The sequence below is a fragment of the Ctenopharyngodon idella genome, chromosome 3 (assembly GCF_019924925.1).
Source record: "Ctenopharyngodon idella isolate HZGC_01 chromosome 3, HZGC01, whole genome shotgun sequence".
In the NCBI taxonomy this organism is placed as follows: Eukaryota; Metazoa; Chordata; class Actinopteri; order Cypriniformes; family Xenocyprididae; genus Ctenopharyngodon; species Ctenopharyngodon idella.
The window spans coordinates 25,178,405-25,203,424 of NC_067222.1; the positions used below are offsets into that span (position 1 = coordinate 25,178,405).

Genomic DNA, 25,020 nt, shown 5'->3' on the forward strand with positions numbered 1-25,020 from the left:
TTCAAGACAGGAAAACCTTACTTTATTCATAATTAGAGATGAAGCAAATGAAACTGATGCTCAATCAGGCATAAACATGTAAATATAAACAAACAATTTAAGATTTAGAGAGACATCCTCATGTCAAAAATTAATTCTAATGTGTAAATAAATAATGAAACAAAAATCAAAATGACTTGCGTACACACCTGTGACTCGAGGTATAGTTATAATTCATTGTGTAATAAAGATATACCATTAATTTAATCATTTAACCCACATAATGCATTAAAATCTGTCTCTCTCTATCTCACACACACACACACACACACACACACACACACACACTCTCAGATCTTTTGCGTGCTAGTTAGCTCAAAGAGCTTCATCCTCTCCAGAACAGTGAGTCCATCCTTAAGACTCTGAGAAGAAAATAAGAGAGAATGTTTAAATTTTAGAGAACATCAGTATTTTGTACCATATTTTGTAGCACAGGTAATCCCACCTTGGATCTGATGGGCTGTGTCAGTGTTGAACTGTCCTTCAGGAAGTCTGGTTTGCTCCTGGATTTCATCAGATCTGCAACACACATTTACAAATTGTGCATAAGTGCATGTTTATGCACTTATTTGTTTGCCTTCACAGTAACATGTTCAAGTCTGTTCTTGCAGATTTGCTTACCATAATTTAAACACTGCTGTCGAGCTGGCACCATCCTTGGTTCAGTGAAGTCACTTTGAGTTTTGACTTGTAAATGGCTCAGCTCAGAGTCTAGCTCTTTAAAATGCTAAAAAAAAAAACATCAAAAAACATAAAACAGAAACAGAGTAAAGAAAAGTAGAGAAAACACTTTTTTTGTAGTGGCAGTCTACTCTCCATGTAAACTGAAATTATAGGTAAAAACTGCAAATAAATCAAAATATAACTTTCACAAATGTGTCATATATATTTTGTGTTGCTTGACTACAAAATTACTCAATATTCGCATCGCTAGTATAATATCTTAGTATAGTATAATATAGCATAACCCAAAACTATTAATTTGTTTTAATTAAAAAGCTGTTACCATATTTCCTGCCTGCAGTTCCAATTTAAGTGAGTTGATTTCCTGTTTCAGACACTTAATCTCTGATTCCTTCACTCTGAGATTTACCTACAGCATAAAAGAACGAGACAGAGCACATCTGTTTTTACACATATAGACTTCATAGCACCTTTGATGGAATATTCTCTAACATAATCTCATCTGAGTAGTAACATAACCCATGATGGTTTATTTTAAGGAAGCTCTTGGAAGTGCAGATCATTTAATGTTAAGTCAACCATCCCCTGCTAATTTTAGCAGTACAAGTCACTGCACGTGTGTGAAATTTGGGGACTCCGCCATGTGGGAGGGTGTCAAGTTGTACCTCCAACTGATACATGTCTTTCTCCTGAAAAGACTGGGAGTGCTTCACCTCCCCATTCATGCGTGAATGCATCAGGGATAATTCAGCAGCCAAACACTCGTTTAATTCCTTAGAAACAAACATACAGTATGTGAGGTAAGCAGCACAGTAGTGACTGTATGAATATGCATATTTTTTGTGTGCATGAGCATTTACCTGGTTGTGGGTGCGAAGCTCCTGGTTCTCTCTCTGTGTTGAACTCAATGCCTCCCTTTCTGTTTCTATAGTCCTGGTCAAATGAGTGTTTTCCAGACATTTCTGAGAATACTGCTCTGACAACACCTCCAGCTCCCTGTGCAACGTTTCTAGCTCCTCACTGCAGAAAATGCACCAAGACACACTTCTCAGTGGACAGAAAAAAATACAATTATCCCAATAATGAGTGGATGAGGCATATGGTTATTATATAGTTCTGCAACCCTAAATTGATGTTTGATGGTGTGGCTGACACAGATCCCAGATTAATAATAGACATCACACACGCACTTATATTGTGCACGAAGCTGGCGGGTGTCCACATTGGCTCCATTTTGCAGGGCTTTCTGAGTCTTGTCCATTTCCTCTTTATGAGCTTTCCTCATGGCCTCAATGGCTGAACAACAACAAATATTATTTAAAAATTGTCAGACAGAACTGTCAAGACAGAGAAGCAGAGATGCTAGATCACGCTTTGTATTTATAAGCATGCAGAGCATAAACTAGCAGATGCTTTTATCCATAGATAAATACAAGAGAGTAGTACAAATTTAGAAAAAATACCATCTATTTAGCTCTGTAGTTTTCTTATGCAGGTGTTAAAAGGGACAGTTCACCTAAAAATTAAAATAGTCATTTACTCAAACTTACGAAGTTTCAAATCTATTTGAATGAACTTTCTTAAAAAGGAGCACAACAAGAGTTATTTAGCAGAATGTCCAAATTGATTTTCTCACAATATAAGTCAATGTTGACCACAGATGTCCCTGTTTCCCATCCAGTTTCACAATATTGCATAAGAGCAGAGTGAACATTATGAAGGTTTGCGATGAAATGAGGAACAGTAAATGACAGACATTTAATTTTTAGGTTAACTATGCCTTTAATTCTGTTCAGTTTAGTGGATAGTGCTATGTACTGTATTGTAGGCTTTGCTGTAAGCCAAAAGTACTTCTGCTGTGCTATGCCAGGGGTGTCCAATCTTGCTACTGGAGTGCCACTGTCCTGCAGAGTTTGGCTCCAACTTGCCTCAACACACCTGCCTTAAAGTTTCTAGTATGCCTTGTAAGACCTTTATTAGCTGGTGCAGGTGTGTTTAATTTGGGGTGGAGCTAAACTCTACAGGACAGTGGCCCTCCAGGAGTAGGACAGGACACCCCTGTGTTACGCTATGTGAGCTGAATGAATAGGAGCTAATGCCGAGAGGAGCACCTGCAATGGTGGCATTCGTCTCTTCCTGCAACACTCTTTCTCTTTCCTCTGTCAGTCTTTCCACCTCTCTCTGATGCTGCCTCTGCATCTCCTCAATCACTCGCTGGTGGCTGTCCTCCATAATGCTGAAACCATGCTCATATGTGGCCTAAGACACCGAAATATGGAGTACCTTAATTTTAAGTATAATTACATGTTAATCTCATGCTGTAACAAGAAGGCTGTGGGCACCTTGATGGTTTCCAGGTCAAGCTGGAAGGCCTTGACATCCTGGTTGCTGAGTTCCACCCTCAAACAAGTGACCTCAGTCTCAAGCTCTCTGATTCGGTCTTGCAGAGAAGTCACAGAAACCAGCTCAATCGTGTCATTCTCGTCTAGTTCTGAAGGTGTTGCAGCTTTTGGCTTTGACAAGTTCTGAATGTAGTATTCATGGAAACGGCTCATTTCCTCCTCATGGATTTTCTGGAGCTCCTGCAGCTTCTCCTCAAACTCCACCTGCAATCTTTCTGCTTCTTCCGTCCTCAATTGAGCATTGGTCTCAGCTGAAACACGTTCCTGCTCTGCCTTTTCGAACACAATGCGCTCCTCACGCAGCTTCTCTTCGTAGCGCTCCGTCTGTTCCTGGAAAAGAGTCTCCATACTACGACACACGGCACGACACTCACACTCAGCCTGCTCTCTCTGCTTCCGTAGGGCACTCATCTCCTGCTGTAGGGCCAAGCGCAGACGACAAGCCATGTATGCCAAAGTGGCCTGAGACATTGCAGCCCTCAGGATGGCTGCAGGAGGTTCACCAGGAAGGTCAGCCTCTCTATCATCAGACTGTAGCTGTGTTGAGAGGGTGTGCAGTGACTTGGCCTGAGCTTGGAGCTCTACCACCAGACTCTTTCTGCAAGCAAGCTGTATCTCAGAGTCCTCAAGAAGTAGATCAGTCGCTACTTCATCCTCCATCTGTTCACTGTAAGGTGCAAGTTCTGGTGGGCTAATGTCAGCAAGTTTGGACCCCTGTTTGGAACCATTTTCCATTTTGGTTCCAGATGAGGAACTGTCAGATACTGGCCAAGGCAACACATAAAAGGGCTTCAATCCCTGTTGCTCCTTTGAGGGATGAGTACATAGACTATGTAGGAGGTATGCCATCTCTGCTCTTACACACAGTCTATGGATCACACTTTCACTCAGCGTATTGTCTAGCACATCTTGCTCGAGAGGGTCCAAGAAGATCTGAGAGTAACTAGGTTCCACAGCCCCATTATGACTGCCTCCTTTAGCCATCCTAAGCACTTGGACGTGCACCTCTGACAATCTATTAAGCAATTTTGTACTGGGATGCTCAAGTGCAGAGGCAATCCTTTGGACAACCAGTGCCTCCAATGACAACACTCTGCTGGCCATATCCAGAGCTTGACTTCTCCCAGGAATTCCATCATCATAAAGAGAGACATTAGCTTTGTCCGAAGTTCTGTCTAAATTGGTTCCCTGCAGGCTATGCAAAGCTCCAGTAAAACTCGGCAGAGCATCCACGGAGAGTTGACCTTCTGGTTTCTGGAGGGATCTGTGGGAGCACCAAGAATCATTGAGTGCATGTGGTCCAGTGTTGAGTTGTTGTTGTTGTTGTTGAAGATGCATTGTAAGCTCCCAGAGTCGCTCTTCAGTGTCACACAACTTGCGCTCTAGTGCCTGGATCACAGAGATCACTCTGTGTGACTCCTGTCCCTGAGTAGTAGGTTGCGTTTCCAAATCTTTTTTCCCTTTCTGTCTGTGTTCTTGTGGCTCAATCAGCATCTCACAGAGAACATTACTTTCAGAAGGATGGGCTTGGGCTTCTTTGAGCCTTAGTTCTGTCTCCTCTAGACTACTGCCCAAGACAGCCATCTTAACAAGCACTTCCTGAAGTTCACGTTCCTTCCTGTCCAGCTCTTGCTGTTGCTGCACCAGCTGGGTTTGGAAGCGCTCCTCACTTACTCTCTCACAGTCCAGCAGAGCCCCTCGCAAACTCTGTATCTCCTCACAAGCTCTTTCATAATCATGCTCCATGTCGTAATAGAGAGTCTCTTCGGTTTGAAGGCGTGCCTGCAGACGATTGACCTCACTGTCGGACTCCTCCAGCTGGTTTTGTAGCTCCTGGCACCTTCGTAGAAGGTCATCAGTAACTTCCCCTGTTGGCTTCTTCTGCAGCTCAGCCTCTTTCTGCCTCAAACTCTCCTCTAGTTCCTTTGATCGCTGTTCCGATTGGTCAAGGCTGTCACTGAAGCTCCTCCTTTCTCGTTCCTGGCTCTCTTGCAGGAGGCGCAGGTGCCTCTGTAGCCGGACCTCCTTTACGGCTTGCGCTTCTTCGGTTGCTTTTAGACGGCCCGTTACCTCCTCCAACCGTCCATGCAGACTCTCCAACATCTCCTCACGCTCCTTCAGAAGAGTTTCTGCATCGTGAATCCTTAATTCTGCCCTTTGAAGACATTCTTGTCTATCATTAAGCTCAGCTTGTAGACGGGCCTCAGTTTGTCTTAACTCCCTTTCTTGAGTATGATTCCTTTCATGCTCAGCCTTCAACTCTCTGCGCAGGCTCTGAAGCTCCACATCCCACTGCCATTCTGTCTGTGCTGAGGATGAGGAAAAGGTGACTGGCAAAGGAGAAGTTGAGCGATCAACCTGTAATGAGTTGAGAGACTTTGTTTCAGCCATGACAAATGATATGTAATGACACAACCATATTTGCTTGTTACGTTACCTGCTTTTCTTCTTTGGGTTTAGCTTCCAGTAGTTCACCAGGGCTGTCACAGTGGACACGTACTGTCCCTGCATCAACCTCTAAGCTGTCTGGGCTGATTGATTCTGGGGAGGTGCGACTGGACACTGCCCTAAGTGATAAGTGCGATGGTATATCGGCGGACATGATGTTCAAGCTTCGCCCTTGAGATAGTCTTATCTTCTGACGATATTCGTTCTCTGATGCCTCAGAGGCAGAACGTATGATCAGCTCTTCAGGGGATGATGCAGGTGCAGGAGGCACCGAGTCCTCACTGTTATGGTTCCATTGCCTCCCTGACAGATTATTTGACAACTCCTCCTTGTGCTGTTTACAACTTAATTCTGCCCAATCAAAGGTTCTGTAACGCCCCTCTCTACGACGCTCACGGATGCGACTCCTTTGCTCCACCTCCTGGGGAACTGTATTGTATTGGGAGGAGCCTGTACGAGCATGTGCACCAGTCAATGGCACCTTTTGAGGAATAGAACTGAGGAAAGAAAAGATGTAATAAACTATGATATAGTTATTTAAATTAAAATATCTTTTTATGTGTTTGTGTGTGTTTACCATATATACACTTATACAAAAACACATTCAAACCTGGATTTTATAGTAGGATTTTTCCTTGTATAGCATTGAAGAAAAAGAAAAACAGCAGAATGAAAAAGTCAATCCCCTAACATGGGACAAAAACAGATCTCAAAATAGTGCAATAAATGTTTTGATATCCATGTACAAAAATATTGTAACAACTAGATTAATTTATTCTTGAGAATGGCAGCTAGCTTTAATGTTGTTACCATGTGACATCAGGGGCAATGCTGGGACGAACATTTTTCATTACTGCCTGGACCCAGTTCCGTCGTATCCCATAAGTCATTGCACAGAGGGTGAAGACCCCATCCTTAGTCTGTATGAAAAGAAGGATGAAAAATATTCAGTGAAATAGACAAACACATAAGCTTAAAGTTTAACTAATATACACTCACATGAATCTGAAATCCATAGTTTCTTTGTACAGGGTAATCTGTAACATCGTAACAAGTAGACAAATTGATCTCACCATCCACATCAGCTGCCTAAGTGACAAAACAGAGAAAGACCAGTTCATTTCTCTTAACTGCAAATGGCAAATCAGTTATTATGATGATTCTTTATAAATCAATTGACCTCTTCTGCTACAGAGTCACGGTAGAATCTCAGAGTCTGGTCAGTTAGAACAAACCAATGTTTCTGCCACTAGAGAAGAGAGAACATCAGACCACTTTACATAGTAAAAACAAAAACATGAACAAATAGATTGACATCATATGCGCCCCGAGACACTCAAAACTTCAAAATTACCTTTCCGTCTTCTCCCAATCTAGACATCCATCCCTTTTTGAAATTAAGAAGGTCAGGCTGAGAGGAAAAGAGCATTAGCAATGTCATTTGTGATATGCATGGTTAATTATGATTAACTAGATAAATTAGTGGCCACATCCCTTAAGTCATTTGATTAAAATTTATTTACTGGCATAATAAAAATAAACATTACGGTCATTCTGATCTGTATTGGTTGTACTTACTGTGGGTGTGGGATCAAGCGGTCTGCGTTCCAGCGATTTGGAGCGGAAGCTGCATGACGTGAAGGGTCGCGAGTGATCAGGAATGTCATCATTAGGGGAGGAATCCTACTTAGAGCCAAAACAGCAGAGTAACAGAATGAGAAAATAATTCACATTAAAGTGTATTACATAAAACTATTAAATGCAATTTTACCTTATTTCAATAAAGATCCACATACACTACAGTTCAAAAGTTTGGGGTCAGTAATTTTCTTTTGGATATTTTTATTCAACAAGGTTGCATTAAATTGATTAAAAGTCACAGTAAAAACATTTTAAAATATTTCTATTAAATTATTATTTCTATTTAAGTATTTCTACTAAATTATTTTCAGGATTCTTTGATGAATATAGCCACAGTTTTCCACAAAAATATTAAGCAGCCAGCACAGCTGTTTTCAGCACTGATAATAATAATAATAATGTTTCTTGAGCACCAAATCAGCATATTAAAAACTAAGTGCACTCGATGCAACAAGAGACTTATTTAAAAAAAAAAAAAAAAAAAAAACATTTAAAAATGCTTACAAACCTCAAACTTTTCATCTTTAGTGTACAATCAATTAATCCAGAATGACTTTTCACCTGAGATGTACTGACAGTTGTCTTATGGTCATTTTGTGCAGTAGAGGAGGAAGTGAAGGTTGAGGGGGAAAGCTCTTTATCCAGAAATGAACCCTCCTGTTGATCAGCATCTTGGGATCTCCTAGAAACAAACATTCAAACTTATCAAAAGATATTCTAAAACAGTGGATATCAATTTCATATTCGACTTTGAATTGCAACTCTACAAATTCTCAAAAAAAAAAATCTAAATTTCTGAGCCTAATATAGAAAAAGATAGACATTAAGAAGACAAAACAGAGATGGATCGTAATATGCAGTATAGACCAACTAGAATTCAGTATGTACATATTATAATGGTGTCATTAAAGTGGAGATATACATAGAAAATACACAGAACACTTAAAAAAAAAAATTAAAATGATCTACAAAACAAAAAAGTTTCAACAAACTGCAGACATTTGTTGAGGGAAAAAAACAAAGTTTGAGGAACAGCAATGCAGTGCTGCCAAGCAATTTAACATTTAAACACATTGAGAATTGTGGCTTGTAGAATATGTTTGGAGTAAAATGCAAATGGGAAAGCAAGCAGGCCTAGTTTGATTTGATGGATGGAGATGGGATGAGGTCTCCTGAAAGATAAACAGAAAAATGCTTTTGAATGAATGGTAATAAAATGTTGAACACAAGAGGGAGCCACAAACATTATACATGAAACATTCATGAGCGAAATGCATGTCTTACCTCTGCCGATTTCCAAACAGCCGGTGTACTTTTCTTCTTGGGCTGGGTGATTCATGTGCTTCATGTCTGAGTGTGTGTGTCACACCCGTCTCTATACTTTTCTCCCGAAAACAACCTACCGCATCTTCAGGTTTGCCCCCACATGCCCCCTGTGAACTGTGATTGGTTGGTGGAGGAAAAGGGCAGGAGCTAAAGGACATTAAGGTAGGAAACATACAAGGATGTGAGGCAGCTGAACAAACAGAATCACAGTCACACCTGGAGTCAGTGTGTGCTTGTTCATCTGCAACATGAGGACTTGTTTTCTCCAGAGAGGAATAGCCACTTTCAGTGCCCTGTCGACTCTTAGTACCTGAGAGAGCAAATGAAAGCAAAGCAAACTCAGTCCAGAACTAATCTGTATTTCCTATTCTTACTTAGCCAATGGATTGACATGAGTTTACGAGGGAAAAAAATCTTGAGCAGTAACATATTTGTGTCATGGCAGATAAAAGTGCAATGCGAAAAAGTAAAGAGTTTTATATTTCACCCAAAAATGAAAATCTGGCATAATTTATTCACTCTCATGTCGTTCCAAACCTGTACGACTTACTTTCTTCCACAGAACACAAAATGAGAGTTTCTAAAGAATATCATATGCGCCTTTTGCATGCAATTACAATGAATAAATACTGGAGCCTTCAAGTTTCAAAAAGGACAGAAAACTACCATAAAATTATCATGAAAGTGGTCTAAATCCAAATGTTACACTGATCAACTGATTCATTGAAATGAACTATTGGGTCTGATCTTTTCAATGAATCAGTTGATCAGTGAACCACTGTACAGGTTTAGGAGGAGTAAATAATGACAGAATTTTCGTGCAAACTATTCTAATTTACTAGAAAAATTAACAATAGTTTTAGCTACTACCTACCTTTATTTCTTAAGCCGACAAATTGGTAACCACTAAAACTATAAACAAATACATCCAGTTAATATCATAAGCCCACACGCAAAGGCTACTCTGAGGTCATACCGTCTGTGCCGGAGCAGCTCGAGAGCTGATCGAGTGATGAAGAGAGACAGGAGCCAAGAGTGGTATCGAGTGATGAAGCATCATGAACCTCGACTCCACCATTACGTGACTCCTCCTCCAGCTCTTTCTCTGAGGAAAGCAACGAAACCTGCTCCACAGTGCTCACAACGCTACTTCTTCTGTCTTTTTTGGTGGCCCCTTTACTACTGCCATTTCTGCTGCTGCCTTTAGTGGCACTGCTAGTACTAGAGCCAGCATTGTCACTGATGGACACTTTACCACCACTATTATTGCTAGAAGTGATGCTGCATCGTCTATTAATGCTGCTGGTGAGACTACTTCCAGAAGCACTAGTTTTTTTAGCACCACCACTGCTACTGCTGCTGCTGCTGCTGCTAGAGGTTTGGCTTTCTGCTGTCTGCTGAGAGAGAAAGAGAGAGAGAGAGAATATAGGTGAGTAAATCAGAGATTGACAGGTTGAACACAAGCGTTCGGCCAGCGAAATCCAATTGGCACGGATGGTAAAGGAAAAGCCTCTCTCTTTCTATATACAACCTGCTTGATAAACAAGCACATATGTCTTTTGCCCTCTGCTCCCACTTTGCAAACCCTTTACCCTCCCCGGGGGGATGCTCAATAATCCTGTCCAGATCACTTAAGTTAATTCTTTTAAACTTCTGTCGGATGCTTCAAATTACACACACACACACACACAAAACACACACAAAATACAGGAAAAAAGCATTTCATCTACATGCTGTTAATTGTTGCAGCACAGTGGAATGGCACTTTCACACACTAGATCAATTTGGTCTGCTGTCAGCAGAAAGAATATGCGTAAGGAAGATAGAGAGGGATTAGTAAATCAACTGGACAGAAAGACGGGCACAGCACTTAGAAATGTAATTAAAGTAAAGAACAGAGGTGGAGGAGGGCATTTAAAGGAGCAGTACTCCAAAACAGTATTATTCTATCAACATTACTGTGACCATCTAAAAATAAACCTGTTCCAGGAGCACTTGAATAGCCTTTTTGCACTTATTGAAGTGTACTAATCTGGTGTGACAAATAATGGTGCAAGTGTCTGTACACACTTGTAATGTATATGAAATGACAGAGTGGACTTCACTGTGCTTAAGGAGGAAAAAACATATGTTACTGTTTATTTTGAAAGCTTTACTGTGTAAGTTACTCCAGTATATATCTAGTTTGTTGACATATCGGTCTAGTATATATAGTACCAGATCAACAGAATTTTTTTTTACTCAAGACACCAATTTCCTGTACAGAGCTTGGCAGATCTGCCTTTTGCAATCATGCTATGTATGCATGGAATGAGCTTCAAGGTATATAAAACTTGGAATCTGTATCATCTCTTGATCTCTTTAAAATATTTTAAAGTTCATTTTCATAGAACAATGTCAATTACGATTACTTAAAATGACTTTAACTGTGATATTATGATCAACATATCTGGATATCTATCTGATCAATAGTACTAAATCCTGCTACATGTTTAGTGCAGCTACACCTTGTAGACCTCAAATGAAATTATGACAAGATATAGAAAACAAAAAAATAATAATAACCAAACTGGAAATTTGTTGACAAATCGGTTGCATCTAGAAACACAGTAAAATGAATTTCACTGTGAAAAAACAAAAACTTAAAAATACACGCAGGAATACTACATTGAATGTTTCTGTTCATATTCATATTTTACCAAAGCAAATAACCAGATATTTGATAGGATACAGGCATTAAATATGAACAAGACTCACTTGCGGTGGGTGTGCTGGATCCTTCCCCTTCTTCCTCTGATTTGATTTGGCAGCTTTGGGGTAAACGATCAGATTTTCCTGCCACCTAAATAAAAACAAATACTGTCAAATTCATATACAGGACAGCCCCCGTAAAAGTACCCAGGCTGGAAAGCACACATATAAGCAAACTCAAACAAGCATTCAGATATCTCTTACTTCTGCTTTTTGGACATCACTCTTCTAGACTAAAAACCTCCAGTTGCAAAGAAGCAGATAATTATGAGCAATAAAAGAACAAGCCAGAACAATCCCAAAAGAAACAGTTCTAAAGCTGGTGTTCTCAACACAGAAACACACGCACGCACTAATCCGAGACTCCTTGACACCTTCTATTACACTCTTAAGGGATTAGATCAGCCTGGCTGAGATTTACTGACTTATAACACTTAAGAAGAAACAGAGGGATGAGATAGAAAGAGAGAGATGATTTCAATTAAACTAGTGAACAGAGCTGAGATCGTGGCACTTGTCACAAAAAAAACAACAAAAAAAAACAAGACACTTTACAGCTTGACTTAGCCTCTTTTGTTCCATTATATCACAACATATGATTGCATACCATAAATGTATATGGCTGCATATATCAAATGGGATAAAAATTAACTAATGACAAAGTAGCTGTTACAGTGCATGTGGCTAAGTTAACACCGCAGGTCAGTGAGTGTATTACCTACTGATGCTGAAGCTGTCTGTGTTCTCCGTTCGGATGTAGTAGTCTCTGTCAGTGAAGCACAACCTCAGACAGTTCTGGAAGCCAGTTTGAGATGAAGCATCAAGAATCTCACAACACTGGATCATATTCACACTTCCTTGAGGCAATGTACCTGGCTAGATAAAAACATTGCACAGAGCAGGAAAGATTTTAAAGTCACCATGAAATCAAGATAGACAATTATTGCTTTTTATGGAATATTGCCGTATTTATTATAAATTATATAATAAATCTGTGTTATCTGTGCACATCAATTGTTTTTTTAAAATATGCATGTGCCCTCATAATATGTAATCAACATAACTTCCCCTCCCTCTCGCAGCAACATCTCTTCTCTGATGATGCATTTACTGGCGTGAGGGCGGGACAACCTGTCACTCACATGAGATCGACCAATAGCAAACCATTACCATCCAATCAATTCCCGATGAAGTCCCGTCCTACATTTTTTCCTTGTTCGAGAAACCGTTTTGATATAGGTCACAATAGGGAAGAAAAGACTTTTGCTTCTTCAGTTTCATGCTAACTTTAATTTTGGCAACGGCTATTTTCACAGTGCAAATAGAAATAGATGTCATTTATACTAAGTGTAAATAGCAATTAGATGCTATTTCTCTTCTTATTCATGATATATTTACTTACGATTTATTGAAAATCACGTCAAAAGTATCTACACCACACCTTACTCCTAATGCCACCACTGCTGACAGGCCTTGGGCATTTTTTGTACTTTTGTCTGGCCCAACAGGACATTGGTGGGCAGAGTAAGTGTAAATAGCCTCTGCAAACAAGGCGGGCTATTTTCACTTAGTGTAAATAGACACTCCGTTAATTATTTATTTATTTTTTTGTTACCTGCAAGTCTTATTTTCTTGTTAGGACTGTGTATTTGCTCGGAGGTGATTTTCATACATGTTGAGCTTTTATTTATACTAATGTGATAAATAGCTAAATAGCTTTTTTACTTCTGGTGATTGCATTTAGTTGTTCATTTATTAAGATGTAAGAATTATAATCTTTTGTTGAGCACAGAACCTATTTTCTGCAATAATCCAAAAGCCGGTGGAAAAAGCCTATTGGGTTTTTGTCGAGGAAACCAGGGTGATGCTAACTTCCATGTTTTACATCAACACCGCAGCACTTTAATTAAAGATAATGCAAAATTACATTATAACATCAAAATGTCAAAAATTTCTGGCCTGGTAGTATCAGTGATGGGGTTTTCATAAACTTGAGATAGCGGGATACATAAGATAAGAAGTTTAGAAAACACTGCATGAAATACAGGTTAAACCTCACCATCTCATCCAGAGAGTAGCGTAGAAGCCCATGCTCATAAAGCACAAAATATCTCCTCTGCCATTTCTATAACAGAGATGGCAAAGAAAGATCAAGGCTACATTTACAACATAGTGACATATAAAAGACCTGTATCCGATGGAAATAATCTCTAGAACTGCCAGTGTCATCACCCGTTTCCTGTGGCCAGAACTGCTGAAGTCAGTGTCCTCTGGGGCCAAGAGGAGCCACCCCACCTGAACAGGCTTAATCTGGGACAGAGAGAGATATTGACTCTATTCTTTAAATAAATAAAATAAAAAGGATAGTTTCATTTCTCCAGCATTTTAAAAAGTTAAGAAAGCATATCCTCACCTGATACAGATCTGCTTCGCTGAGTTTGTGCGAATCCACTGTTTTAAAGCAGTTTTGACACTTACTTTTATTAAAGATGTTGGCCTGAAAGCGATGACACCGATTCTCGCGTGCAGAAAACATCGTGTTTTGCAGGTGTCGACAAAGTACTTTTTTAGAATAGAAAAATTACAACAACAAAAAATCATTTAAAGTGACGACGGTGGGTTTTTTTAACTTTATGTATAAAAAAAATAAGTATGTGGGTTCGCGTTGTCTTCATTTATTGTGTCCGACGTGTCGTTCATGTGTTTTATCTTCCTTCCCAACGAGCAAAAGGCCTTTCAATCACTTCACTGATAATTTGTGGAGTCTAAGTAGAGGGATAACCGAGTGATACACTCATGTAAACGCAATATAAACATTTGGTGGAGAGTTCAGCTCTTCTAGAAACGTTTTGATCCACAGAACTTACATTAGCAGGCCAAACAAACCACCACAGCGTGGTTGTTTTTAATGTCGCGACCTAGCTGTACTAGCTAGCGCTTTCTTCAGTGGTGGAGATTTTGATTCATCCCAATGATTCGATTCTTTTGACTTCGTTCAGCAGAAACATTCATTTACTGGCCATTTCTGCAGATTGTAAAAACTGTAATTCTAAATTTTATTGGATACTAAAAGTTAAAGAAACATACTTTTTGTAAAAAATAATATGTAGGTATATGTGTACTTTTTTGCTTGGACTTCCTTTGGGGGTTCAAACCAGATTTGGGGCAGGTTTTTGTTTTTCAATTTTTACTGTGTAGAATGCTACATGTGCACATGACCTCACTACATTTTATATTTAATTCAGTGAATGACATCCAGCTATCGTTTTCAAATTAAAACTTTTATTTTGAGGAAAATACCCTGAATTGTTTTCAATTCATTCATCTAGTCAATATGAGTACATTGCATTCTGGGATACAGTGTGCTCTGGTTGTATACTGCACATTGTTGGCAAAAATGAATATGATCAAAAAAATATGAATATTTTCAATTTTCCAATAATTTTATTTATCATTAAAATACAATACATAAAGGAATATACAGGGTTGAATTTATATATGTTGAGTTAAGTGGTAATGATGAAATATATATATTATCAATGACATAAAATCAACAGAGATCATTATGGTTAAAAAGATCTTGATTCATGCCACACCTGTCTGTTAGCATAAATGCTTGTCTGAATGTGTGAGTGAATGTAATATCCATTAAAATTCTCCACCCTCTGCTTTCAGATCAACTTTCATCTTCTGTTTCTTCATTATGGCCTCCAACTCAGTGGCCTTCCGCACATCCTGAAAAAGAGCGATACAAATAATCATGAAGATAGTCATCTTTCAATTTGTATAATTTCCCTCTCTTTTTTTTGTTTGTTTTGTTTATTTCCAGTCACCCACTGAGAGAAATCAAGTTTGAGATGACTTTAAATGACTTTACAGTAAAGACTATTCATTCAACTTTTATACTGTTAGTGAAAATGCTTTTTCACTACATTTTGCTTTTGCAAAAATTACCTAGTTAAATATTCAATTTAAATTAAATATTTATTTACTTTGTTTAATGCTTCTATGTTTAAAGTTGGTAATGATGATATATATATATATATATATATATATATATATTATCAATTACATAAAAACAACAATGAAATGAAAGTTGTGATAGTCTTTTCTTCTCTATTGTGACATATATCCAAGTGAAACAGCTTCTCAAACAAGAAAAGATGTACATTCCTAGGGAAAAAAATGGGCCAAGCCAAAAATACTTTGTGGTCTTTTAACGGTTTTAACCATTTTAATCACAAATCACTGGTCAGGAAATTAGCAAGAACTGCACAAATACTGTTGGTAAAGTAAGTTAGCATGGAATAACCTTCCCCAACTTGTAGACAGGAAGCTTTTTAGGAAGAGTGTTGTTGCACTCAATGTTAATGGCTTCAAACACTTCATGAGTAGTTGAAAAATGTCTCCAAGTTCATTTGAGTTTAATGTGAAACCAAATCTGGACTCTGACCAGGCCAAAACATGAGCCTGATGGACTTGTTCTCAAGCCACTTCTTGGTTGTCTTTGCAGTTTGGACAGGAGCATTGTCTTGTTGAAAAAAAATATCTGATCATTCCTCTTTAGATAACGACTTTTCATTTGTGGGAATGTTGTTTTTTATTTTATTTTGCCCAGGAGTGTAGGTAGGTTTTAATATTTGTCCATCTGGAAATAACTGGATGGTTGTGATTTGTGATTGCTGTGATCTCATGTGAGTGACAGGTTGTCCCATCCTCACTACAGTGAACAACACACCATCAGAAAAGAGAAGTTGTTGCAAGAGGGAGGGGAAGTTATTCTGAATCTGCCAAAGGGAAAAAATTAAAAGGCATGAGAGGTATTCTGTGAGAATGCCTCTGGGAGTGAGTAATGTATACATACCTCCAGCAGTGCTTTCTGCACCATGATCTGGCTGTAGACTCTGATGCCCTCTTCTGGACAAACGGAACGCAGCTCCTCCTTATTCAGAGAGAAGAGCTGAGCTCCTGTCAGGACACCCAGACTGTTTACAGTGCTGAGACAGAGATAGAGATCACAACATGAGCAAATTTCAGAGGTCTTAGATCAGTTCAGCTCCAGATCATCATGTCTAGATGTGTGTATTTTACTCACTAATTGTTGAAGCCTTTGGCCCTGAGCCATTCCTGAACCTCAGCTGAGGAAGAGTGATAGTCCAGTGGTGCCGTTGTGTCATTCGCTTTATTAATTACTACTGGGCGTACTGATGCTGTTCTACCATTGGCCAGTCGCTGCAAGAGCTCATCATTCATCAATATTACTGTTAACACATATAAAAATTACAGTAAGAAATAAAATGAAATATACATTTGTGATATTTGGACATTTTGATATTCTCTGATTAATATAATGTACGGGGAAATGTAAATTCAGTCGGTCAATTATAAAAAATCCCAGAGAGTGTCATCAGGAGAAATCTTGTATCATTCAGTGTGTTGCTATTGTTAACTAAAACCAAAGCTATTAAAGATAAATTAATTGAGATAAAGCTGAAATAAACCATGTATTAGATGAAACATAAACTTGAATTTAAAATGTTACCTGGGCAACTAACTAAAATAAGTTTATGTTCAAGTACTAAAATGACTCAAAGTAAAACAAAAATGAATTAAAGTCAAGATATATAAAACATTAAAAAAAGCTAATAAAAATGACAAAAGCACATAGCAAAATTAAATATAAAATAATGAAACTAAAATTTATTAACTGATAATGTAAAAATAAAAGATAATTCAAAATATTACACAAAACTATAATAGTATATAAATAATCAATACTGAAGGGGGTTAATTTTGTGATACTGACCAGATGACTCTACATTATCCAGCTTATTAAACAACTAACAAAATAAATGTATGATAATATATAATTAATATAATCAACATTGATTTGAATTTAATTATTATTTAATTATGTGAAAGAAAAAGAAACCCCAGAATGTTACATGAAACTAGGACAGTGTTAGAAGACTGTTGCCAAAACAAATGAATGATTATTCATTGTACATACAATATATTTGACAGTAGAATGTCACGATTGACCAATCAGAATCAAGTATTCCTGAGAGTCGTGTACTAATACTGGAGAAAAAGGTTTATGAATAAAATGACACAGAGCAGGTTTGTTCATTTTCTTGTATACAATACTGAAATAATGACTTGACCATCCTCTATAACCTCAAAGCTTTTAACTTTTTCTCCAGAAGTAGGCTACTCTCCTTGTAATCATACTTTGATAAAAAGACATTAATTAGACTGTAGTGACTGGTTAGAAGTGACTAATTTGCAAGTACTGTAGAAACATTACCTTTCCCTCCGTCATCTCCAGCTGGCGGCATACTGTGTGGGCGTGGATCAGGGCGGACTGCTTTTTCGCCTGAGGAATTGGGTGCACCATAAAAAGAGATTGCTCTCGGAGGAGAGATAGGAGCTTTCTATAAAAATATGATAGAAATTAGTTTGTGACTGAGGATGTGAGTGTGTTATGTTATATGTTGCTGGTTGCCTTTGTGCGCGCATGATTCCTTTACCATGGACTGGTTGCGCATTACTATGTTGGAAGAGTCAACTTCTGCGTGATTGATTGGCTCGAGGATATTGTGTGGAACAAAACCAATCTGACCATAATCATTCTTACACTTCCACCATCGCTTTGTTGACTCTAACACCTGAGGAAGAGAAGATAAGAGAGTGATTGAAAATGAGGGGAAATGGAGTGAACTGGGAGCATGTGTCAGTGGTGATTTTCAAGAGGAAGCACATATCACTTTACAGATCATCTATATGGTGAAATGTGTCCTGAGAACTCTTTTTAAAAAAATAATAATAATAATAATAATAATAATTTTGGTCAGCAATTATGGAAATAATTGACCAAACTCAGAACTTTTTCCATATTTAAAAATGTTAGTAGTGTATATGTATATATATGAATATAAACTGTCAAAAAATATAAATGGAAATGGAAGTTGGAGGAAGCATTGCTGGTGTGTATGTCTATGCAAGGTACCTCTAGAGTTTCTCCCTGTAAGACTGAGAGCTCACTACTGTTTCGTGCTACAAAGTCATAACTGCAGCGATACATCCTTTCGTCATGAGGAGGCAGAGAGTCTCCCATCCTACACCATAATCACACACACAATAAGACAAAGTGCCATCACAAAGACACTGCACAAACACAGCTGACTGGTCCATACTAACCCATCATGTTCATGGTGTACAGTTAGACGTGCCTGTGGAAAGAGAAAGGAAGGAGATTAATGTGGTTTGTATTGTGGTTGTGCTTATATCAGGGAATGTGAGGTCTCGTACCGGTTGAGTCTGTATAAGAGCTTCATGTTTGTGCTGGGACTCTATGGGGTCCTCGATTGGTTGTCCATACGCATCTATGACCATAGGCTGCCAACCATCCAGAAAGACAGGTTTGTATGGAGGCACAGTCTCACTGAGTTGAGAGCTGACAAAAACACATTGGAGTTGATCAACTGATCTTAACTAAGGGAGAATTTACCCTTTTAAAGGTTTAGTTCACCCAAAAATGAAAATTCTGTCATTAATTACTCACCCTCATGTCGTTCCACACCCGTAAAACCTTTGTTCATTTTCAGAACACAAATTAAGATATTTTTGATGAAATCCGATGGCTCAGTGATGCCTGAATTGCCAGCAATAACACTCCCTTTTTCAATGCCCAGAAAGCTACTGAAAACATATTTAAAACAGTTCAAGTGACTAGAGTGGTTCAACTTTAATATAAAGCGACGAGAATACTTTTTGTGCGCCAAAAATAACAAAATAGCGACTTTATTCCACAATATCTAGTGATGGGCGATTTCAAAACACTGCTTCATAACCCTTTAAGATGTGCTTTTGTACCTTTTATGAAGTTTAAACACTACCATCGCCATTCATTGTACGTAATATCATACAAAAGAGCATCTAGCACTTATTTTATGTTTCACAGAAGAAAGTCATTCAGGTTTGGACCAATATGAAGATGAGTAAATAATGACAGAATGTGCATTTTTGGGTGAACTATTCATTGAAGTGGTGTTCAAACTAGTAGTATACTAGTAGTATTATTTCCATTCAAATTGAAATTCTACAGCTTTGTTACTGACTATGGCAGGGTCCAGTTTGGCCCGAGTGACATCCAAAGTTGTTTCTCTTGTTTGTTTAGATTCTGCTGTAGCAGAGAGATCGCTCCACTGGTCAGAGCGGGGCTGGAGACTGTTGCTGCCAACTTAGGACCACCTGTGGTCTTCACCATCTGGTGAACATACAACAACAAACTAAATATGGCCATTACAAATCCTTTTGTTGTAGTTTTAAAAATGAAGCATGTGCATTTTATTGTTTAGGTGTGTTTCTCTGTATGTCTGCTGTGTGTGTAATTCTCTTACCAAGTGCAAAGGGATGAAGACGTGGTGCAAGAGTTCTTCTGAGGATGGCTCTGAGATTTTCATCTTTAGGCGGTCCTACAACAAACACATAGACATACAGACATAGTTTTATAAAGTTCTTAAAGCTATGATTTCTGCACCACTAGCCAAACTGCAAAAAAATAATTGGAATAAATAAATAAACAAATAATCATTTTGTCATCTTACCAATAGACTGAAAGAATATTTAATCTTCTGAAATATATCCACAAACTCCTGTTCCGATGGTGGGGTCGCCCTTTGTGTGAGAAGGCCATCTACAAACATAGATGTTTAATATTTATGATTTATGATGTTTCTGAGGGTCTTGGATAGGCTTGTGAAGTATGGAGGTCATCTCTCTCACCATCCTGTTTTTTATTCTTCTTGCTGCTCTTTTTGCGACTCTTTTTCATGCTCCGTTGCTCAAGAGCTTCTGCTGTCACCTGCAGACGGGCCATGAAACGCTCCACATCAGCAAAACAGTGATTCACCAACTCCTAACAGAGGGAGATATTAAAAAAAAGGAGCAAGCTGTAAGGTTTTAAGCGATAAATCATCCAGGTTGGGGCAACTTAGCACAATTTGAGGTAATTGAGGTTATTGAGGTAAGTTGGCATGTGTTTTACAGTTTGTAATTCATAAAGTTTATTAACCACAATTTTGCTGTTCAAAGCAGTTTCATATTTTTGTATGTTATCTTTTACATATTTTATGAATTGTCTTATCTTTTTATATTTGTTGTTTTGCTAAAAAGAGCTATAATAGGATGTTTAATGGTAGCATCTATAGTGACAGCTTACCCAATCTACCGTGAGGTTTGTTACAAAAGTCAATGTGCGTTCAATGAACTGTACTTTTTTCTGGGTAATAATGCTGAAAATGATTGCAAAAAGGTCTGAGTTTATGAATTAAATGAATGAATGAATGAATAAATAACCCTTAGAATTATTCAGTAAATTATTCAGTAAAAAGTGTGACAACTAGCACAGTCTCCGCTATACAAAACTAAAGTACTGATGGATTTTTGCAGTCTGCATTCAATCAAACAGGCAATGTTATATGTAACATTCACACTTACAACTTCTCTCTGTGCTTGGATCAGATGTGTATCTGTTTTCACTCCTCCATTTACTAAGATGAGCAATGAAATATATATCAAATGTGCATATATTGTCAAAAATATATATTGCTGTATATATTTAATCAAACAGAAATACAGATATAAATGCATATATACCAGTGGGACCGGGGTAAGCAGCTGTATCATTTGGTGGTACTTTGATTGACTTTGACATTCTCCTGGGAATAACTTGGGGAGCAGCCATCTTAGAGAGAGAAAGAATGAAAGGGAAAAATAAAAGGAAAAGACAAAAAAAACAACAGAGGTTATTTAGAAAGTATTTATCTGTCATCCAACTGACAGCTTTGCCTATTCACCTGTTCAGACGCAAAGTCAGGTGTGATTTGGTTCAACTGTAAACTAATGAGTCATAATTACAACAAAAACATGGACAAAGTGGACAGATATGTTTCTTTTTAAATGAGATCAAATAATGTCTGAATTTTTTCATCAATATCTCCGGTTCCTTGGTCAACACTCTATGTGGGACAAAACTTTCAACCTTTTAGTTAAACAGCTTTAGGCTACCACAGCCCAATTATCAAAGAGGTTTGTAATGGACTATTGGAAAGAGAACATTAGATGCTGAAGACAGAATTTCATTCATTTGAGCTGACAGGTAGACAAAAAGTGAAAAGAAGTGCCAAGAAGCTTGGAAGAAACTCTTTATATGGTTTAATAAACTAATCCTTAGGACTTGGACTACCACAACTCCCTATAATTAAGACACGCCTGTTTAGATTTTTTTTTTTTTTTCCAAACAGAATGAATGGCTTTTTTGTAAACCTGGTCTTGGCAAGATTGCTTGAGAGTTTCACTCATTCGTTGTTTAAGACTCTGGGATAAAGAGGGTTGACATTCCACACATAACCAATTCATTACTCCACATTAGCTTCTCATTCAGTCACATCTGTGGCCTCTGACTAGCACAAAGCCATAAAAGTTTGTCAGATCTTTGTGAGCTTCTTGGTTGTGGGCTGTTACAGAGTCACTGGACATTTCTTCTCAGGATGAAATTTCATGTTTAGTCCTGTAAATAATGTAGTAAATTAAAAAATATTCTCTTTTTCTGAGGAAACATAAAAAATGATAAAAATATGAATTAAAAATATAAATAAATATGTTTCAGTTTTCAAGGAATGATTTCCAGAAAGTCCATTATAACATGTACAGCTGGATTCAAATGTCTGAGACCTCTCTTAAAGGGTTAATTCACCCAGAAATAAAAATTCTGTCATTTATTACTCACCCTCATGTCTTTCCACACCTGTAAGACCTTCGTTCATCTTCTGAACACAAATTAAGATATTTTTGATGAAATCCGATGGCTCAGTGAGGCCTCCATTGACAGCAATAACACTCCCTTTTTCAATGCCCAGAAAGTTACTAAAGACATATTTAAAACAGTTCATGGGACTACAGTGGTTCAACTTTAATATTATATAGCGACGAGAATACTTTTTGTGCACCAAAAATAACTTTATTCAACAATATCTAGTGAAGGGTGGTTTTAAAACACTGCTTCATGAAGCTTCAAAGCTTTACGAATCTTTTGTTTCGAATCAGTGGTTCGGAGCATGAATCAAACTGCCAAAGTCCCGTGAACTATTGAAGTTTCAAAACACTTGACGTAACGAAGCCTTGTACTGAAATCATGTGATTTTGGCGCTCTGAACCACTGATTCAAAACAAATGATTCGTAAGCTTCAAAGCTTCATGAAGCAGTGTTTTGAAATCGCCCATCACTAGATATTGTTGAATGTTTTATTGTTGTCGCTATTTTGTTATTTTTGGCGCACAAAAAATATTCTCGTCGCTTTATAATATTAAAGTTGAACCACTCTAGTCACTTGAACTGTTTTAAATATGCTTTTAGTAGCTTTCTGGACATTGAAAAAGGGAGTGTTACTGCTGGCTATGGAGGCCTCACTGAGCCATCGGATTTCATCAAAAATATCTTAATTTGTGTTCTGAAGATGAACGAAGGTCTTACGGGTGTGGAACGACATGAGGCTGAGTAATTAATGACAGAATTTTTATTTTTTAGGTGAACTAACCCTTTAAGATGTGCTTTTGTACCTTTTATGAAGTTTAAACACTACTGTCCCCATTCATTGTACTTAATATCATACAAAAGAGCATCTAGCACTTATTTAACTAACCCTTTAAAAATTCTTTTGTCTTGTGTGTTTTTCTGTTTTCTTCAGCATCCCTGCAGCCCTACAGGCAGTTTAAAAATGTATTGATGATTGGAAAGAAATAAAATTAAATTATATAGCTACTAGACCATTCAACAATTTGAGTCTTCACAAGTTTGTGCAAAAATGAATTATCACGTTCTCCAGCATGATTTGAAATAATCTACTGAGCATCTTGTGCTTCAATGGAAGCAAGAACATCTGTCTGTACAAAAGAGTTCACATGATCAATGTTACAAATGTATTTATTTGATTAATGACCTAGAAATAGTGCAGAATATAAAACATTTGTTTTCATAATTCTTTTTTAAAACATCTCAAACTTATAAACCTTCAAGGTTTAGATTATATTTCAAATCCCTGATTTTCAATGTGGTCTCGGATTTTTAACCCCCCACTGTATTCCTGAAAATTACAAAAAGAAATCTTCAAGAACTCCATTAAAAGTCCAACACAATCACCATGTCAAAATCACTGCATTGACTGAACATTCTTCTGTTGTTTAGGAGGAGTGGCAGCATCAATGCCCAGGGTTTATAACACAGCTGCTATTATTAGCAGAGACCTATGCAATGATTTGTTTGCATTCACACTGCCATGTCATTGTATCGCCAAATAATAGGAACCAGACACAAAATATAGCTCTTAGATATGAGATTACAGCACACTGAACATTGCTATAGTTCAGTGAATCATTTTCAATTCTTCAGGGAAAAGCGTTGATTCTTTACCTGTGTGCATCACAACAAGCATCTGCATGTGACTATAAAAGCAAAAGACCAGTTGCCTAATTGCTAGTATTAATGTAAAGTCTCAATTTCGATGACATTATAAAGATTTAAATGTTTGGTTTAAGACAGTCTTACCGTGTGTTAGATGTGTACACCTCCTTCTGTCACATCTTCTGTTTACACCTAATAGAGAAATGCAAGAACAAGAAAAACTAGTTGATCTGTTTAACTTGAAGGAAACTTGGACTTCCTCTCTCTCTCTCTCTCTCTCTCTCTCTCCTGAGTTTCAGGATATGAAGAGCACAGAAACATGGGTGGAAGTGTGTTAATACATTCCTGTAAGTACATTCCTCTGACATACCTCTGAGAGGCAATTTCAGATAGATATTCATGAGAGTTTTATAAGAAACTGTCATGCGCCCAAAACAGATTGTATAGGAAAATATTTAAAAAAAAAAGCAACACATGTATTCACACATAAAGACAAGTGAAAAATATGAGTTAATACTCACAGTGCCACAAACTGTCTTTGGCGAAGAACTGCGCTGTTGCTGCTTCAGTTCAGAGTGTTCAGGCTAGGCTTGTTTGTCTAGATCTGTCATTCTCCTCTCACCCTCCCTCTCTCTTTATTTTTTTCAGTGTCCACTGTTACTCTGTCACTCGCAGGTGTTAAGAAATGCTGTTACCTCAGTGTTTAAGTTATTTGCCATATACTTTTGTCTGTCTTTGTCAGTTTATGCAGTGTGTGCTGTCATCACCTAATACAATTAGAGTGATAATATCTTAATACAGTTGCACAGTTTGTATTACTTATGTAATGGTGTTGTTGTTTTGCTTTTTTAAAAAAAAATCAGTTCTCATTGTTATGAAATATTTGTTATACTTCTGAAATTCTGTATATGTAGCTTGTTCAATTGTTGTAAATTCTGCAAAACTATCCATTGATTATTTCAGTTTGACATAATCAGAAAACAACTATCATTACTTGGGAGGAATTTCATACACTTCCCACACTTAAATAACCTCTCACTTGCAGTGATTGTGTCATTTTGATATGAATTCTGTCTATTGCCTTGTACGCCTTGCCAAGTAGAGCATAAATGCTGTTCATCCTACCAGGAACTGTGAATCAAATTTCACATGACACTTGTATTTCCTCTTTCCTCTCATTCACAAAGGTACCGTATCTTAGTGAATGAATGTGTATTTTTAATGAATATTTTAAGAGAACAAATAATTAAACAAGTTTAAAAAAAT

At 37.7% G+C, this 25,020-nt stretch overlaps 2 protein-coding genes across 6 annotated transcripts; both read right to left on the reverse strand.

Moving 5' to 3' along the window:
• On the reverse strand, positions 1 to 14,270 carry LOC127509288 (myosin phosphatase Rho-interacting protein). 4 transcript variants are annotated; one of them, XM_051887884.1, is made up of 24 exons: positions 13,705 to 14,264; positions 13,524 to 13,601; positions 13,351 to 13,416; positions 12,010 to 12,167; positions 11,298 to 11,382; positions 9,517 to 9,934; positions 8,757 to 8,850; positions 7,776 to 7,896; positions 7,152 to 7,256; positions 6,928 to 6,984; positions 6,754 to 6,822; positions 6,573 to 6,662; positions 6,384 to 6,493; positions 6,184 to 6,207; positions 5,563 to 6,070; positions 3,066 to 5,483; positions 2,835 to 2,982; positions 1,914 to 2,019; positions 1,584 to 1,743; positions 1,389 to 1,496; positions 1,046 to 1,132; positions 661 to 766; positions 485 to 558; positions 1 to 401 (listed from the first exon to the last, which is right to left on the reverse strand). In XM_051887884.1, the coding sequence occupies exons 1-24, from the start codon at positions 13,825 to 13,827 to the stop codon at positions 330 to 332; spliced, it is 5,385 nt and encodes a 1,794-aa protein (XP_051743844.1). In that variant the 5' UTR covers positions 13,828 to 14,264; the 3' UTR covers positions 1 to 329. The 4 variants fall into 4 exon arrangements, with proteins under 4 accessions (XP_051743844.1, XP_051743843.1, XP_051743846.1 ...); XM_051887883.1 differs by having other exon boundaries at positions 9,517 to 9,937; XM_051887886.1 differs by lacking the exon at positions 1,046 to 1,132 and having other exon boundaries at positions 9,517 to 9,937; positions 13,705 to 14,270.
• Positions 14,271 to 14,713: 443 nt separating this feature from the next.
• On the reverse strand, positions 14,714 to 24,392 carry eps8l1a (eps8 like 1a). Of its 2 annotated transcripts, XM_051887888.1 has the most exons (16): positions 24,276 to 24,392; positions 23,899 to 23,946; positions 20,952 to 21,039; positions 20,793 to 20,845; positions 20,079 to 20,211; positions 19,901 to 19,989; positions 19,694 to 19,768; positions 19,412 to 19,560; positions 18,603 to 18,747; positions 18,492 to 18,523; positions 18,301 to 18,409; positions 17,822 to 17,959; positions 17,599 to 17,725; positions 16,387 to 16,552; positions 16,156 to 16,288; positions 14,714 to 15,026 (listed from the first exon to the last, which is right to left on the reverse strand). In XM_051887888.1, exons 3-16 carry the CDS (start codon positions 21,037 to 21,039, stop codon positions 14,940 to 14,942), a joined length of 1,524 nt encoding a protein of 507 aa, XP_051743848.1. In that variant the 5' UTR covers positions 23,899 to 23,946; positions 24,276 to 24,392; the 3' UTR covers positions 14,714 to 14,939. The 2 variants fall into 2 exon arrangements, with proteins under 2 accessions (XP_051743848.1, XP_051743849.1); XM_051887889.1 differs by lacking the exon at positions 20,793 to 20,845.
• Positions 24,393 to 25,020: the final 628 nt, after the last annotated feature.

Bases quoted from the DNA above. Each gene is read 5' to 3' on its own strand.
- LOC127509288 (XM_051887883.1), bottom strand. From the start codon at position 13,827: ATGTTTTCTGCACGCGAGAATCGGTGTCATCGCTTTCAGGCCAACATC. The intron at 8,851-9,516 runs GTATGACCTCAG...TTGCTCTCTCAG, and splicing joins GAGCTGCTCCGGCACAGACG to GTACTAAGAGTCGACAGGGC. The intron at 402-484 runs GTGGGATTACCT...TTTTCTTCTCAG, and splicing joins CACAGCCCATCAGATCCAAG to AGTCTTAAGGATGGACTCAC.
- eps8l1a (XM_051887888.1), bottom strand. From the start codon at position 21,039: ATGGCTGCTCCCCAAGTTATTCCCAGGAGAATGTCAAAGTCAATCAAA. The intron at 19,990-20,078 runs GTGAGAGAGATG...CTATGTTTGTAG, and splicing joins GAAGAATAAAAAACAGGATG to ATGGCCTTCTCACACAAAGG. The intron at 16,553-17,598 runs GTAATGTTTCTA...ATGTGTTAACAG, and splicing joins TGGAGATGACGGAGGGAAAG to TAATATTGATGAATGATGAG.